Source organism: Asparagus officinalis, chromosome 4 (assembly GCF_001876935.1).
Source record: "Asparagus officinalis chromosome 4, Aspof.V1, whole genome shotgun sequence".
NCBI lineage: Eukaryota > Viridiplantae > Streptophyta > Magnoliopsida > Asparagales > Asparagaceae > Asparagus > Asparagus officinalis.
Genome location: NC_033797.1, coordinates 22,891,686 through 22,908,472, shown reverse-complemented (window position 1 = coordinate 22,908,472; position 16,787 = coordinate 22,891,686). Strand labels below are relative to the sequence as shown.

The window sequence follows — 16,787 nt, the reverse complement described above, 5'->3', positions numbered from 1 at the left end:
GCGTTCTTAATTGAAAATTATTTTCTCATATAAAACATGTACTTTAGTTTCAAAATCTTTTTAACTACCTATTCTAGCCCTTATTTCAGGCAACGCGAGCCTGCTTACAAGTAATCTCTCTTGCTTTATCAATTAAGCAACAAGAAACAAGACTTGCGTCGATGACTTCCTATCGAATACCATCGGAGGGGCAATAACGACAGCGATACAAAAAGCTATGTGAATCTGAAACACACCCTTGCGGCCTGGCTAGATAAAATATCCAGTCTGTGGGTCTGAAACTTGTTAGGAGGTAACTTGGTTCTTTAAGTCCAGACTTATCACATTTTAGCTTTAGTGAAATAATTAGGAATTAAATACCAAACACTGAGTAGCACGACATAGAGGCACGCAAGCAAAAAGATCTCAACAACTGTACAGTAATGTTACCAAAAATTTTTGAATATAAAAGTTTCCCAAAAAAAATAATAGAATTACCACAAATATGTATCTCCACCTAGGGCTGGCAATGGTACACAATTCCATTCCAACCAATTCATGTACCAACCGTACCAAATACGTTGGTATACCATCAAATCGGTATACGGTACACGGTACAGTATACCGTACCAGCTTCAAAATACGGTACAGTAGGTGGTACGCATTTTCCCTCTACCATGGTATACCGTACCTACCGACTTATATATCCATTTCACAACCCCTCAGTTAATCTCAACCCTCCATTCAAAAGCTCCTCCTTCAAAACGATCGATCCCTATCTACTCATCTTCACATCTCAAACCTCAAACCAGATCTGGATTCTGGCCAGTCCCGACCCTCTCCTCCGCCCTCTCCTCCGCCCTCGACACGAGTCACAACGACATCCCCTTGCTCAGATCAGCGTCGCCGCCGGCGCCCTCACCCTCGCGGCCTCGACCTCCCCCTCCTCCTCTCCGACTCCACCGCTCGAGGCCCTATTCAAGGTTTTGCCATTTTTCTTCTCTTTTCTCCACTCATTTATGGCCTCTCTTCATGTGAGAATTTATTGCGATTCTCACCCTTTCACCTCTCTTACAATGAATTTAAAGCTTCTTTACCAATTAGGGAGGAATCGTACTGCTCTCTTGCCTCCCCTATTCCTTTTCCTCTATTTAATGCCCATAACTACAAGTTACCTTCTTGTTTCCTTATCAATCTGCTAGGATTCCCCTTTCCCATGAATTGAATGCCCCCCTGTTTGGTTGTCAACAGCCAAAAGCTGTTAAAACTTTTGAAAGGGATTAGATGTGGGCTAATTCATGTAAAAGTCTGACTGTAATATTTTCCTTTTTTACAGGAAATTCTTTCTTCCTTTTGTGGTAGACTAAGTGAACTATTCAGCAAGCCTTCAGTAATGGAGACAGCAAAGACTCTTAAAGTAGTTCTCCATGAGTTACCAGGAGGAGCTGAGGCTTTTGAGCTCATAACAAGGTTTTGCTATGGCAATGGCAGGGTTCAATTGAATCCAACCAACACTTGCATCCTTCATTGTGCTGCCCATTTCATGGATATGAACAAGGAAGGCCTAATCAAAGAGACAGAGAAGTTTGGACTTTGGCATGTTCAATTTATGACTTCGTATTCGGTAATTTGGTTGAATTTGTATAAGACTTTGGAGTTTGGATTTGTGTTGTTATTTGTTATTAGTTTTTTACTTATTTTGCAACAATGAATTACTGAATTAGACAATTAGTAAGACACATTTGGCCTTTGGCAGCAGGAGAATTATGCTCTTTTTAACTTTTTGTAATGGTGTTGTGTAAAATTGTAACTGTTAACCTGGGCCATAAATATCTTGGTAGAAGCCCATTACCAACCGTACCAACCGTACCAAGTAGTTGGTATACCAACGTTATTGGTTGGTAGAAATGGTGAAATTTTCCTACAAATTATATATTGGTTGGTACATGGTACTAGGAAAATGTAATTGGTATACCTACCAATCCAGCCCTATCTCCACCCATTATCCAACAGACCGACAACAACAATTACAGAAAGAAAGCTTTAGATGATTCACAAAAGCTTAGTAACAGAATAACCACATTAAAAGTGCTGTTTTAGGCCAATCTCAAAACTTACAACCAACAGAATTTTATGTTCCACAACAATGGCAAAACATGTAATTGCAACAGAGAAAATGAACGTCTTATACCAACATACGTACTTACAAATTGCAATAAGGCAACAGCCCCAAAACAGAATAGAAAACTTTTTTACTTTCCATTTACAAGCTCTCTAGAACAAACTTAGCATTTGAGCATGTTAGGCCAAATCTACATATGAAGGAATATTGTTTCAATAACAAAAATATTATAAAACTACTAAAATATGATAAGAAATTAAAAATTAAAAAGCAATAGTTAAATAATTATCTACTTTTCCCCTCGTTACTCCTCAAGGCGTGCAACAACAACCATAAGAGTATGATGTGTAATGTCACTGTCAATAGAAAAAATGTACATCAAAAAATGAAACAAAAAGAATTGATGTAAGACAAAAAAAATTGTACAAACCCCACGTAGCCTTTATCCAAACATTTTTGCAGAATAGCTCTAAAGATTTCTCATTGACAATACCATTTCCCATAAAGCAATGAGAAAATACGAATAGAATTGCTCTGAAAACCCTCTAAGAAGATGCCCCTCTGAGAAGCAGAGGCTCCATAAGCTCTCCATTAGGTATATACTTCAGACCCAGGGCACATCTTTAGACATTCAGATCACTTAATAATCTAAAAGACCAATAACAGATAAGATACAAAATTAATGAAAATTTAACTTGAACTACTAAAAGAAAAGTTACACTAAAAGCAATTAAAAAAAAGGTCATACCAAAGATTTGTGATATCCCTCTCTTCTCGACCACTAACCAAGAATGCCTCCTCCAACATTATATTTGTGAGCAAATTAATAATAACCAAAGAAGTTAGCGGTGTAGCATTTTCATTCATCAGTTGAATGAAATTCTCCACAATAGTAACGACGCATATATTCCTATGATGTATCCAAAAAACTATTAGATAGAAACCTACAACTTATAATAAACATATATTAAATACAATTTGCTCACTAATTCTATTATCTTTAAGTGATTGTACCATTTTCTGATATATTCCCTTTAGTCTTAGAGATCTCCTAGAAAACGTCTCAGCAGATCTACAAGAGAAATTGTCTTTTAAACCAATGTTCGTCGGGGAGATTACAAAATAGTTAGAAAACATTACAAACTAGGTATGCATAGAATATAAATTACATACGAAGAAATTGATCTTCCCCCAGAAATAAAGTATTGCACAAATCTTCACTAAAGAGACATTTCAATGGGAAAGCAACCTAATGTTTTAAACCACTAAAATGGAAGATGCAAAATGAATTAAATTGAGTGACACAATTAAGTCAATGAGAAACGAACATACATGACAACGACAAACAACTTTATTAGAAAGAAAACGCAAAATAAGATATTTTTTGCATAAACTACACATAAGGAAAGATCAGTGCATTCAATTAGATATTTCAAGAAAAAAATAATCCATCAGGTTCATCGATCAAATTACCTGTGTACAGATAGTAGGAGCTAAATTACCAGACAAAAAAAAAGCTAAGTGCAATATCAAATTTGAACTCTAATATAAAGATTAACTAAGAATGAACGATAAAGATATCAAAAAATTGCTTGAGGTTTTTTTACGCCTTCTCAAGTCTCAATATTATGAAATATTTAATCCAATGATATTCATTTCAACTAATTTAATGTAAGGAAAGATAAATACAAATACAAAAAAGCTTACATTTGGCCACGTAATTCAGAAAGTAAATTTGGCTTATCAACAACTTTGTTAAGTTCTCCGACTTGGACTCGACGAGTATAAGCTTTTTTCGAATGCTCGTACTTTTTCTCCTTTAATAAGGAAAAAAACAAGTTAAAACACAAATTAAAAAGGGTTAAATACAAGATACTCCCTCAACCTATACATTAGTTTCAAGAAACCCCTTGGTCTATTAAACCCAACAAAAAATCTTTTGTTCTATGCAACTTTTTAAAATCATTAGTTTTTAACAATGATCTCAGTGCCTAAAATCCCAAAGCAATAGCTTGTTTACTAAAAAAATCTCTTCTTCTCATTGTTATTATTATTGTTAAAAATGAACTTAGGAAACCGGAGCCATATATGGTCCAACTGGGCCCTTGGCCCCCTGGATTTCATAGAAAAACAATTATAATAATAACAATGAGAAGAAGAGATTTTTTGTTAGTAAACAAGCGGCTGCTTTGGGATCTAAACTTTGGGTACTGAGATCATTGTTAAAAACTAATGATTTTAAAAAGTTGTATAGAACAAAAGATTTTTTTTTTTGAGTTTAATAGGCGAAGAGGTTTCTTGAAACTAAGATCTAGGTTGAGAGAGTATCTTGAATTTAACCATTTCTAATTTGTGTTTTAACTTATTTTTTTCCTTGTTAAAGAAGAAAAAAGTACGAGCATCCGAAAAAGCTCTTACCCGTCGAGTTCAAGTTGGAGAACTTAACAAAGTTGTTGATAAGCCAAGTTTACTTTCTGAATTACGTGGCCAAATGTAAGTTTTTTTGTATTTGCATTTATCTTTCCTTACATTAAATTAGTTGAAATGAATATCATTGGATTAAATATTTCATAATATTGAGAGACTTGAGAAGGCGTAAAAAAATCTCAAGCAATTTTTTGATATCTTTATCGTTCATTCTTAGTTAATCTTTATATTAGAGTTCAAATTTGATATTGCACTTAGCTTTTCTCTTTTTGTCTGGTCTAATTTAGCTCCTACTATCTGTATACAGGTAATTTGATCGATGAATCTGATGGATTATTTTTTTTCTTAAAATATCTAATTGAATGCACTGTCCTTTCCTTATATGTAGTTTATGCAGAAAATTTCTTATTTTGGATTTTCTTTCTAATAAAGTTGTTTGTCGTTGCCATGTATGTTCGTTTCTCATTGACTTAATTGTATCACTCAATTTAATTCATTTTGCATCTTCCATATTAGTGGTTTAAAACATTAGGTTCCTTTCCCACTAAAATGTCACGTTGGAGAAGATTTGTGCAATACTTTATTTTTGTGGGAAGATCAATTTCTTCGTATGTAATTTATATTCTATGCAAACCTAGTTTGCAATGTTTTTTAATTATTTTGTAATTCCCCCAAAGAACATTAATTTAAAAGACGAACATTAATTTAAAAGACAATTTTTCATGTAGATCTACTGGGACGTTTTCTAGGAGATCTCCAAGACTAAAGAGAATATATCAGAAAATGGTATAACCACTTAAAGATAATAAAATTAGTGGGTAAGTTGCATTTAATATATGTTTATTATGAGCTGTTGGTTTCTATCTAATAGTTTTTTGGATACATCATATGAATATATGTGTTGTTACTATTGTGGAGAACTTCATTCAACTGATGAATAAAAATGCTACACCGCTAACTTCTTTGGCTATTATTGATTTGCTCACAAAAATAATGTTGGAGGAGACATTCTTGGTGGCCAAGAAGAGAGATATCACAAAATCTTTGGTATGACATTTTTTAATTTCTTTTAGTAGTTCGAGTTAAAATTCTATTAATTTTGTACTTATCTGTTATTGATCTTTTAGGTTATGAAGTGATCTGAATGTCTAAAAATGTGCACTGGGTCTGAAGTATACCTAATGGAGAGATTATGGAGCCTTTGCTTCTCAGAGGGGCATCTTCTTAGAGGGGTTTCAGAGCAATTTTATTCGTATTTTCTCATTGCTTTATGGGAAAATGATATTGTCGATGAGAAATCTATTAGAGCTATTCTGCAAAAATATCTGGATAAAAGCTACGTGGGATATGTACAAATTTTTTGTCTTATATCAATTCTTTTTGTTTCATTTTCTGATGTACATTTTTTCTATTGGCAGTGACATTTTACATCATGTTGTTATGATTGTTGTTGCACGCCTTGAGGAACAATGAAGGGAAAAATAGACAATTATTTAACTATTATTTTTTAAATTTTAATTTCTTGTCATATTTTATTAGTTTTATAATATTTTTTGTTACTGAAATAATCTTTCTTCATGTGCAGATGGCTTAACATGCTCAAATGCTAAGTTTGTTCTAGAGAGCTTGTAGATTTAATAGTTTACAGTGTAAAGAGTCAAAATAAACTTACAAAAACAAGCATAACTGTGGCACCTCACCACCTCGAGCCTTAGACCCAACCACCAGAAGTCGGGCAGCCATTGGATCTCGATCCCCAGAAGTTGGGGCTGGATGCCCAGGAATTGGGGGGGATTGGCGGCTAGGGTTTTGGCACATTGGGGGAGAACGATAGGTTTGAGCGCGAGTAGATGAGGGCAGCACTTGGGATTTTTCGCTAGGGTTTTGGCGAGATTGAGAGAGGGAGGATGAGGAAATTTGATGAGACCTCATCTGAGATTTGAGGACTGGTGAAGACTGAGGGCTTGGTGCGGGGGTAGATGAGGGCACTTGAGATTTTTTGCTAGGGTTTTGGCGAGATTGAGAGAGGGCAGATGAGGAAATTTTATGGGCGGCTAGGGTTTTGGCGACCGGGACGGAGTGTATTTATAGAGCCGCTCGTTTATGATAACTAGGACAGATACACGTGCATCGCACGTGGTTATTTGTTCGGTTTATTTCTTTAGTATAACTCGGGTGTAAAAATGATTCTTTTAAATCTCAACTTGATGATGTAATATTATATGTGAACTTTCTTAATACTTACATTTATGTAATTTCAACTTTTATTTTATGTGTCATTGTGATCATAAGCAATGTAAGCTATAAATTATTGGAAAAGATTATTCACTTATAAACCATGAGTAATGTAAGCTACACATTATTCGAAAAGATTATTCGCTCATATAGCAATTAATTTCTTCAATGCCTCAAATCTAATAATAACAGATGACATAAAATTCTTATGAAGTAAAAAAGAAAAGGAAAAAAAATATTCTGTCTTAATCCCTAATGACTGTAGAATAAGAAAACATATCATCATTTAAGAAAACCTCTCCATAAGTTTGCAAAGATAACCACATTGAACTATTAGGTCGCTCGATTCTTATTATTTTAAAACTAATTCATCAAATCATTGAAATAGCTATTACATCCGTAATTCTTAAGTTATTTTGATATCAGATTCTCCAATCAAGAATAAAAAAAAGCAATTAGAGGAAAATTAGTCCCTCAAATTGCTAATTATACCATTGATTTGAATGACTAATTTCAAATAACTTAAGAATTGAGTTACCTAATAATAATTTCAATGCTTTGACAGACTAATTTCAAAATATGAAAGATTTAAGGGACTACTACAAAAAATACTTTAATTAATTAATTTTTGTTGATAATTAACTAATTCTATATATAATTTGGCATCAATCAATTGGTTAATATTTACACGTGCAATGCATATTATGTTTACAATGCTAATGCGCTCTAAGATTCTTTCTGCTCTTTAGTTGTTTACTAATTATAATTAGATTAATTTTTTATTAATTGGTTTTGAATTGAGGAAGCTTTAATTCGGGAGTTTAATCTTCTTTATACTCTTTAGTTGTCAACCAATTCTAGTTAGATTAATTTTTTTATTGATTACTTTTTAAATGGAGAGAGCTTTAATTTAGGAGTTTAATTTTAATTTATTAGCTTTAGTTGATAACCAATTATAATTAGAATAAGAATCAATTCTAGTTAGATTAATTTTTTTATTGATTACTTTTTGAATGGAGAGAGCTTTAATTTAGGAGTTTAATTTTAATTTATTAGCTTTAGTTGATAACCAATTATAATTAGAATAAGAATGTCTATATTGAAAAGGATTAGGGGTAAAATTGACCAATAAAAGTTTTTCAAGAACTCCCACTTTTAAAGGGAGTATGATTTCGCGAAAAGAGAGACCGGAAAGAGAGAGGCCATGGTAGTGGGCTGTCTTCAAATACCCCAAATACGCGGAGATACGATTGTTTTACCATTTAACAATAAAATAATAATAATAATAATAATTGCACCAACATCCGGGGTCCAGGCATAATTTCAAAAAAACGAGGTGTTCATGACTTCTGCGAGCGTTCATAATAGAGTGGCACTACAGGCACACCCCCAACCACACCTTGGGGCACACCCTCTCTCTCAGCTACAGTGCACGGGACCCACTTTAGATATTTAAAAAAAAAATCTAAAATGGGTCCCGTGCACTATAGCTGAGAGAGGGGGTGTGCCTTAAGTTGTGGTTGGGGGTGTGTCTGTAGTGTTTTCCTTCATAATAAATCAAATCCCTGGATCAGATCCGAGGCATTAAAACTTCAATGAAATGACAGCTGATGACATATTTGACACTTCCACTCATCAAAGAGGGATTATGATGACTCATCCCTATAGTTCTAAGGATAAATTTTCAAAGTAAGCTCTATTAAAAATTTAATTTTAAACTCATTTAAGATTTAATTACTACTTTCGATCTAGTTTTAGCCAAGTGGCTGAAACTGACTTGAAAATGATAAAAAAGTTTTAAAAAATTTATGGAATTCTAAATCCCTTGAAGTTTAGGGCTTCACTAAACTTCACGGAAATTAGAATCCCCTGAAGTTTTATTTACCATTTTCGACCCAGTATCAGCTAGTTAGTTGAAATCAGATCAAAAATGGTGAATAAATTACAAATGAGTCGATTTTTACAAATAAGTTATAAATATGGCCTATCTTGAAAATTTATCCTTTTTTTAAAGAAATTTATCCTAATTTTTAAGTGATGAGTTATTATGACCTCGCTCTTTTTGAGTAGCAATATCAAAGTAGGGCAGGGAGAGTGGCATCAACATTTTCCATTGACGTTTCAAAATAGATGACTCGTTTGCACTCTCGAGAGTTGGGTTGGGCTCCAGACCATATATATTTACGTTAAAACTATCTTTACTTTTATCTATGCTTACCACTTTTAAAGTTTTTTTATTAATATCATCTTTATTTGCTAACATGTTTTCAATGTCAAACCTTTATCTGTTTTCAGCCAAAAAACTTTGTGCCCTGACCATTATACCCTCCAACTCCCTCATGTGTTATGCACGTGATATCCCCTTAACTCACCTAACCAAACCTAGGTGAAATAAGACACATGAATCTCATGTGTCTTCTTCCCTTCTTCTTCCCTAAACTATATATCAATTCCTCTAAAATTAAACTGTGCATTATCTTTTAGCCGCAGGTGGCATTGCATTTCTTTTGAGACTTGTGGTCTCTCCCATTGTTCCATTTGGATAGATGTGCTTCTCGTTGAGACTCTGATTGTTCTTGAAATATCCTTTTTATTCTCTAGTTTAACCTTTATTTTACATTTTTTTTTATATTTTAGATGTGTACATGCTCTGTAGATAGAGTTCTAGCAAAATTATAAGCATGATGTTTTATAGAGACGTGAATGCAACTATGCAGATAAAAAAAATTCATGGTTGCATTGTGGACGAGTCACATCAATATAATTATATTTTTGACCTAGGGCGTGACATTTTTCATGAGTATGCTATTATGGATGCCTGATCAAAATAATTATTCTAACATTGATGAAATAACCTCACAAGTCTGAAAATATGTTTTTATAGATTTTGCTAAAACCATTGTTCAAATTGCGACCGCTTGGATTAGTCTTACTGGACTTTTGAGGTTTTCCCCCCATTTTACCAGCAAGCAGATAGAATGGTTACAAGCGCTTCACAAAATGCTATCGTCGGTATGTTTCACATGTCTAATAGTATGCATTATTATTGTTGGTTATTAAAACCAACGAGAAAAAAAGGATAGTACATGTTCCACAAACGACAAGAATTCATCTAGAGAAAAGCAAGCAGAGCGTTTGCTTTACATGTCTAATATTTTGCATTACTTACTGGCACTTCGCCTGGTACACGTATCAAATATGGGACCACCATGATTCACCACAATTTGGAACAGATGCAAAGTGCACGTACATGGAGAGTAAAAACAAACGATTAAGTTCAAACTAGTAAAGTTCAATCTAGTAAATTCTTCGGCTAACAAAATAAATAAAAGATCCATAAAATAATCCTAAAATAAATATATAAGAATTTCCTCTACAAAGACTGCATACACCAAAATCCGCGTCCTGACCAAAAATGATAAAACCTCCTCTGGCAATTGGTGTGTCCGTCCGCTAAGCAGAACAAACACACGCTCTCACCGGCCCACCGCACTTGCGCTCAATGGCCTGCAGGAGAGAGTTTGCTACTCCAGTTTATAGAGGTTGTATCTCATCAAAATCAGATTTGTGTAAATATTCATCCCAAAGGAGAAATTTATTTTAGGATGAAGCTACCTTGGAATGAGATACTGTAGATTACATAATACATTCACTTGAACGCTCCTTCAATACAGTTCATAGAAAGTTACGTAGGGACAATTTTCAGCAAATACAATGGCGGGCTTCGTTGGAGCTCAGGGAAGAAACAAAACCAAGTGCTAGGCTTTCTATGACAGATACAACTACTACAAAATCAGATTTGATGTCCTGTTCAGACAAAATGCCTCATCCAAATAGTCTCAATACTAGCTTTTACAAGTTCTTTTTGTGGAACTCGGTGCGATGTGATACAAGAAGAAGCTGTGTACCGCTAAAATAAAAAGCTCGCCTTGTATGGTGTGATACGTATGTAACGCAATGGCTTTTGATGCAGCAATTCTACCAAGCACGATGCTCGATGACAGCAGCAATCACATCTTTCAGAACTCCCTGCGAGGGGAGAGAACAAGGAAATGGCGGTGAAAGACTATTTCATCACTCAACACGGTAAATCAATTACACTCGAAGTGTTACCGGCGAGTGGTCCTTTAAACCAAGAGACAATACCAATGGCTTAGATGAACCGCAAGAACTGCATTGGAAATAACAAGAGATTATTGATCAATTAAGGGATATCACTGCTATAAGCATTCCAATTGACCTGTGTGTAAGTTATATACATATTTAAATTGTAGCATACTAACGACTAGGCGGAAATGTCATTTTTGGTAGATTCAGTTTCTTCTATTTCATGTCAACTATGATTTGGTGACATTAGCCGTCTTAATAGATATGGAAACAAAGAGAATATCAGACCTTATATGTTCAATGAGTTGACGTGCACATGCGATCAGAAGAGGCTGAAAAGATTAATTGAAGTGCTATCAACTTCCAATTCATTAGATGAATAATAATCCAAACCGCACAAAAACAATCACCTCACCTCATCTCTTTTACCAAACACTACAGAAACGTTGAAAGTGGGGTCTACAGTTACATCAGCTTCTTTCCTGAAACCAGACGGAACATTACAGCCATAACCATGAGCTGCTGAGCATGGATATTTTAAGATTGTAAAGGATATTTTAATGAAACCTCATACACTTTTTATTGATCACTAGCTAGAAAGGAAAAACTAGTTAACTACACAACAAACTAACTAATTCAAATCATGAACTGATTCACATTTGGAAAGCCTAAGATTTCAGTGGTAGCTAGACTATGTCAAGCACCTAGGAAAAACTGTTTAAACAATTTGAATCCTAATCAGGTAATGGAAATAGAAGGATGAGGAAAAGAAAAATATAGAAAGCTGAAGAAACAGTATAGATTGGATACATATACCTGTGTAACCCTATCAATACACAAAGGCATAGATATAAAATCACTATCTACACCACCAATAGCACGCTATGGTCATATGCCACAGAGATTCCAGTCAATTGCAGGACTTTCACCAGATAATTAAATTCATGCAGAGATGCAAGGCAAAGTGTTGTACTTAATGAGAATTTACAAATAAGGAAATCAATCCACGTAAACTACTGCGAAATTTGAAAGTAAAAAGGTACCCTTAAAATATGAAGTAAATATGTTTTTGCTCCCAATATAATTTGTATCTAGTTTTCCCATGCATACCCCTAATAGACAGACATATACTGTACACACAAGGAAACCAATAATGGGACCATTCCTCAAGTAATTCAGCACAAGTAATTGATCGTACCAAAAAGTTTAATGTGTACGCTTCATGAAAGTTCTAAGTTAATCGGGTCTCATTGCATAACACAAATTTTTATATATTGATCAATTTCAAAATTGCAAAATGCAGAATGCAGAAGAAAAGTGCTGACCTGGCATGCACTATGGTACCCATGCATCCTATCTGTGTAACCATGACCTGAACAATAACCAAGTTTAAGTATCTTTAAAATTGGATGCTAATTCAAACAATATGGACTGTGATGTACCAGAATATAATCATCGTAAGTGCACATCAGGATGTCCGTTCTATTTCCCTGTGATACAAAAGAGAACAAGCAATTGTTACTTCACAGAATGCTTGCAACATATCATTTAACAGTGCATTTCAGTCAGCCCAAAAAAAATGTCTGTTTTTGGATTATACAGTAACAGCATGTCAAAGTGGAACTTGACAATCTGATAGATGTTGGAGCTCAATGTAGAGTTCTAGACTCCAATATTAATATCATATATGACAATATTGAATTAGAAGTTAGGTAGACATGGTATTTCACAAGGACATATAGCAGTTAGCAATATTTCAACTAAAATAAGAATTAGATGATAGACATGAGCGTAAAAGTTTTCTTTTCAATGGTGCAAAAAGAGCAAAAAATATCACTGTCCCTAGCAAGGATCAAGAAAGCAGAATTTTTTTGAAATAAAGTTATAAAGTATAAACAATACAAACGATGTTGCATTGAATATATGATGATCCAAAACAATTTTACAGGAAATGAAGTTGTATGTCTGCGCTTGCAAGCATGTGTGTGTGTTGGGGGTGGGGGGGAGGTCAAGTGTAACTAAAGATTTCTAGTTATCAGATTACTATAGGGACACAACTAAACCAAGGACGGAAAGCTTTTCTATTGAATCTAGAGAAAGTTCAGAAATTCCATCAAGAGCATGAAGGTAGTAGTTTAAGACACCCATATGACTCCTGCAGTCTGTTCATTGTTTTAACAATTCGGTCAGTTTCTATATAGCATATTATCAGTAACACCAAAAAAAAGACTCTTTAAATGACACATATGTTAGCAATATATATAGTACACACAACACTGGTATAAATCAAACAACATATACACCGCATTCCCGGAACTCGATCATATAAGAGTTGGTAGTCAGTGTCATGTTCAATTTCCAGAAAGTTGTTGTCATACATGTAACGTGAAAATAGAACACAATCCGCATGAGATAAAGATAGTAAGAGACCTTTATATCTAAGGATACCCTCTTATTACGCACAGGAAAGCCATTATTCCCATGGGAGTCTGACGCAATCTCCATTGTGCCTAGAGAAAATAGAAACCCAACATAGCTATCAATCCAATTATTAACAATAGAGCACATTATATCAAAATCTTTTATGAGCAAAACGTGATCTAAAATAAGTAGGACATGGGCATTGACCAATTTCATATGCCTGAACAGAACTTTATTTTCTGATGGGTCTCTAGTAACATTTTTCCGCTAAGTAAATAAATAAATCAAAATAGTAACTCAAAATTTTGCAGGGTAACATTAGCTTGATCCACTGTAACATTAATGATAAAGAAACCAATTTGCTGAGGATTGAATTAGTTCCCCATGTGAGTTCATTCTTAAGAGAGCAAGAACTCCAATGTATCATAAAATTCAACAGAGCATAAATTACAAGGTTACGAAAAACTAATGAAAATCAATATAGAGGCAGAGATAAACCTTAGTTTGTGCGGGGATCTTTTCAATTTGGGGGGAAGGAATTGGGATTAGGTTTTCGTAATTCAATATTGGGATTGCCCTAGTTCGGTTTTGGGGCCAAGGAACTGCGTGAATTTGTAACGGGTTGGATTCGAGTCGGATCCACGTGCGGATTCGAAACCCGTCAAGATCAAAAAGTGAAAAGGGCTCGAACCAAACAAACTTTTAAACGAGGAGAAACACCAACGCCTCGTTTGGTACGCGGGAATAAGGAGGAATGGAATGCAATTCCCACTTCCCATTCCCTCATACCAAACACACCTATATTTTAGATGTTGGAATGACCATTCCCTAGGAATGATCATTCCCACTATTTATGGGAATGAGCATTCCAAGTGAGAAGATAAGGAATGGTCATTCCCATTCAAGTGAGAATCAAAAACTAGTTAGGTATTTTTTAATTATATCCATATTAATAATAAAGAATGTTTGGGTGAGGCGCTATGCAAGTGGGCAATTTTAGATTGACAATTTAGGCTAGTATATCATTTTGCTATTTCGAAACTTATTATTTTAGTTGGTATTGTTTTATGGATTTTTGCTATTATGAATTGAGTGATTTTGATACTTTATCAAATAAGTTAATTTATATATCTAGAACTGTGGATTGTGGATATCATTCTTTTTCTTTTGGACCTATGAAAGATACGATAATCTTTTTTTATTATTTTTCTTTAATTTTTAAGACTAAGAAATATCGAGTATTGTTTACAAAATATAAACGAAACATACACCTGATGGATAACACGAGCATTAGTATAACACATACCTAGATTAATATAACATATGCGTATATAAAATTATTTAGTTATTATCATTAATGTTTATTTTTTATCTTATTAAAAATCTATGTTGTTGTAAGAGCATTATTAGAAAATGAGATTTTATTCTCACTTGTGTACTAGTGATACCAAACATGGGAATGGGAATGAGATTTCCATTCTAGCTTCATTCTACGAACGCACCCAAACAAGAGAATGAGAATGACCATTCCATTCCCACATGCAATCCATTCTATTCCTTCTTCCATTCCATTCCCAAGTCTGTCCATTCCCACGTACCAAACGAGGCGCAAGGGTTATCAGCAAATCTTTTTTAACTTTAAAATTTTACCAGAAAATCTTTCTAACAGGCTAAGCATAAAAAAATTGTAATTTCACATGGATTGATAAAATTACATAAAAGAGAACATTTTTGCGAGTTAAAATTACAATTCACACGCTTTTAGAAGGTATTTTTTATAAACCCTAACTTAAGTGGTTTTTCTGATATTTAGGCTATAGATAATAGTTTCAAGCAACCAAACATATCTTTAGTAGGAATATTGTCCTTTTTTTTTAAAAAAATGTCTTTTGCATGCCATGCTCTTAGAAAGTCCAAACTTTTTCCAACCATGAAGAAGTGCATATATATCAAATGACATTTTTCTCATATTTTCTTTTAATAAAACCATAGTTTATTTAACTTTTGTCAGTATTTACATGTTACTCGTACCAAGGAATAGGATGAAAAAAAAAGGAAATGTGGTCCAATAACAACATTCATACTAAAAAAACAATATTGGGATAACAAAATGTTGAGAAAACGTATTTTAAGATTTCCAATGTGCGAAGGTAATAAAAACAAGTTGCCTTCTCTTCTGCATTAAGTATTCGGCAAAGATAAATGCGTCACGCAACGAGAACTCTACACTAAAACAGTGGGCTTATGGGCCTAGCCACCTATTCGAGAAAACCATTCAAATAAGTTTGCAGCCCATTTACAAGTGCAATATAATTCATGAAAATGCTAATGCAACTCCATCTCCACGCAAACATTGTTACTGTAGGAGCAATAAATAAACATTTTGCCTGCATAGTTCATGTTGTTATGAACTTATTTATTTGCTTGCCAGCCGATTAATACACAAACCATTGGAAAATGATAGGGGCACACCCCCAACCACACCTCCAACCACACCTCCTCTCTCATTTGCTACAATGCACCGGGCCCCACATGGGATTTTAAAAATTTAAAATCTCATGTGAGACCCGGTACACTGTAGCTAATGAGAGAGGGGGTGTGGTTGGAGGTGTGTTTGAGAGTGTGCCCCTAGTATCACTCCAAACCATTCTTCTGCGACCTGCGTGTTTGCGTTCTTAATTACATTTGACTTGTTGGAAACAAATTAACAATCCGATAGAATGCTAGAAACAAAGAAAGATGATAGCGTGCAGGGATGGTTGGATCTAAGGTAAAGTGGTTAAAAATAAAGAAGGATGGTAGCATCCAGGGATGGTTACATCTAGGTACGGTAGTTAAATATTCAGAGCACCTGGAAAATTAACATTTTATTCATTACGTCGGTCATTAAATTAAGTATTATCTCCATGCTAACGTTAACCTATCTTTCTTTTTTAAGAGGCTAAATAAAAAAATTTAAAATATCCGAAAACCTCTTTTAACTTTAAGATTTTGCTATTAGCACCCCCCACTCAAAAAACCCCCCAAGCCCACCCCACCAAAGGAAAAAAAATAGGAAAAGGAAAAGAAAAAACACGCACACAGAGGGAAAAGGTAAACAACATCAACGATAATTTTTCAATGAAAAATATTTTTTTTCAATGAAAATTGCGGTTCACACTTTTAGAAATGTTTCTGATAAAACCTTAAAATTAAGTGTGGATTTCTGATAACATTTTCATTTTCATGTTAAACGTTTTTATTTTCATTGAAAAATTAACATTTTCATTTTCATGTTAAATATTCAGAGCACCTGGAAAATTAACATTTTGTTCATTAGGCCTGTCATTAAATTAAGTATCATCTCCATGCTAAGGTTAATCTGTCTTTCTTTTTTAAAAGGCTAAATAAAAAATTTAAAATATGTGGAAACCTCTTTTAACTTTAAGATTTTGTTATTAGCACCCCACTCAAAAAAAACCCAACCCCACCCCACCAAAGAAAAAAAGGAAAAGGA

At 34.1% G+C, this 16,787-nt stretch overlaps 2 protein-coding genes and 1 long non-coding RNA gene across 3 annotated transcripts; 1 reads left to right on the top strand and 2 right to left on the bottom strand.

The window, feature by feature from the left end:
- On the top strand, nucleotides 419-1,768 carry LOC109838350. The gene is made up of 3 exons (XM_020406801.1): nucleotides 419-962; nucleotides 1,316-1,603; nucleotides 1,736-1,768. The coding sequence occupies exons 1-3, from the start codon at nucleotides 657-659 to the stop codon at nucleotides 1,766-1,768; spliced, it is 627 nt and encodes a 208-aa protein (XP_020262390.1). The 5' UTR covers nucleotides 419-656.
- On the bottom strand, nucleotides 2,046-6,592 carry LOC109836932. The gene is made up of 2 exons (XR_002246129.1): nucleotides 6,201-6,592; nucleotides 2,046-2,749 (listed from the first exon to the last, which is right to left on the bottom strand). It is a non-coding gene; the product is annotated as an uncharacterized LOC109836932 (long non-coding RNA).
- LOC109836931 lies at nucleotides 10,349-13,877 on the bottom strand. Its single transcript, XM_020404978.1, has 8 exons — nucleotides 13,790-13,877; nucleotides 13,301-13,380; nucleotides 12,313-12,360; nucleotides 12,196-12,242; nucleotides 11,286-11,352; nucleotides 11,159-11,202; nucleotides 10,877-10,934; nucleotides 10,349-10,792 (listed from the first exon to the last, which is right to left on the bottom strand). Exons 2-8 carry the CDS (start codon nucleotides 13,373-13,375, stop codon nucleotides 10,742-10,744), a joined length of 390 nt encoding a protein of 129 aa, XP_020260567.1. The 5' UTR covers nucleotides 13,376-13,380; nucleotides 13,790-13,877; the 3' UTR covers nucleotides 10,349-10,741.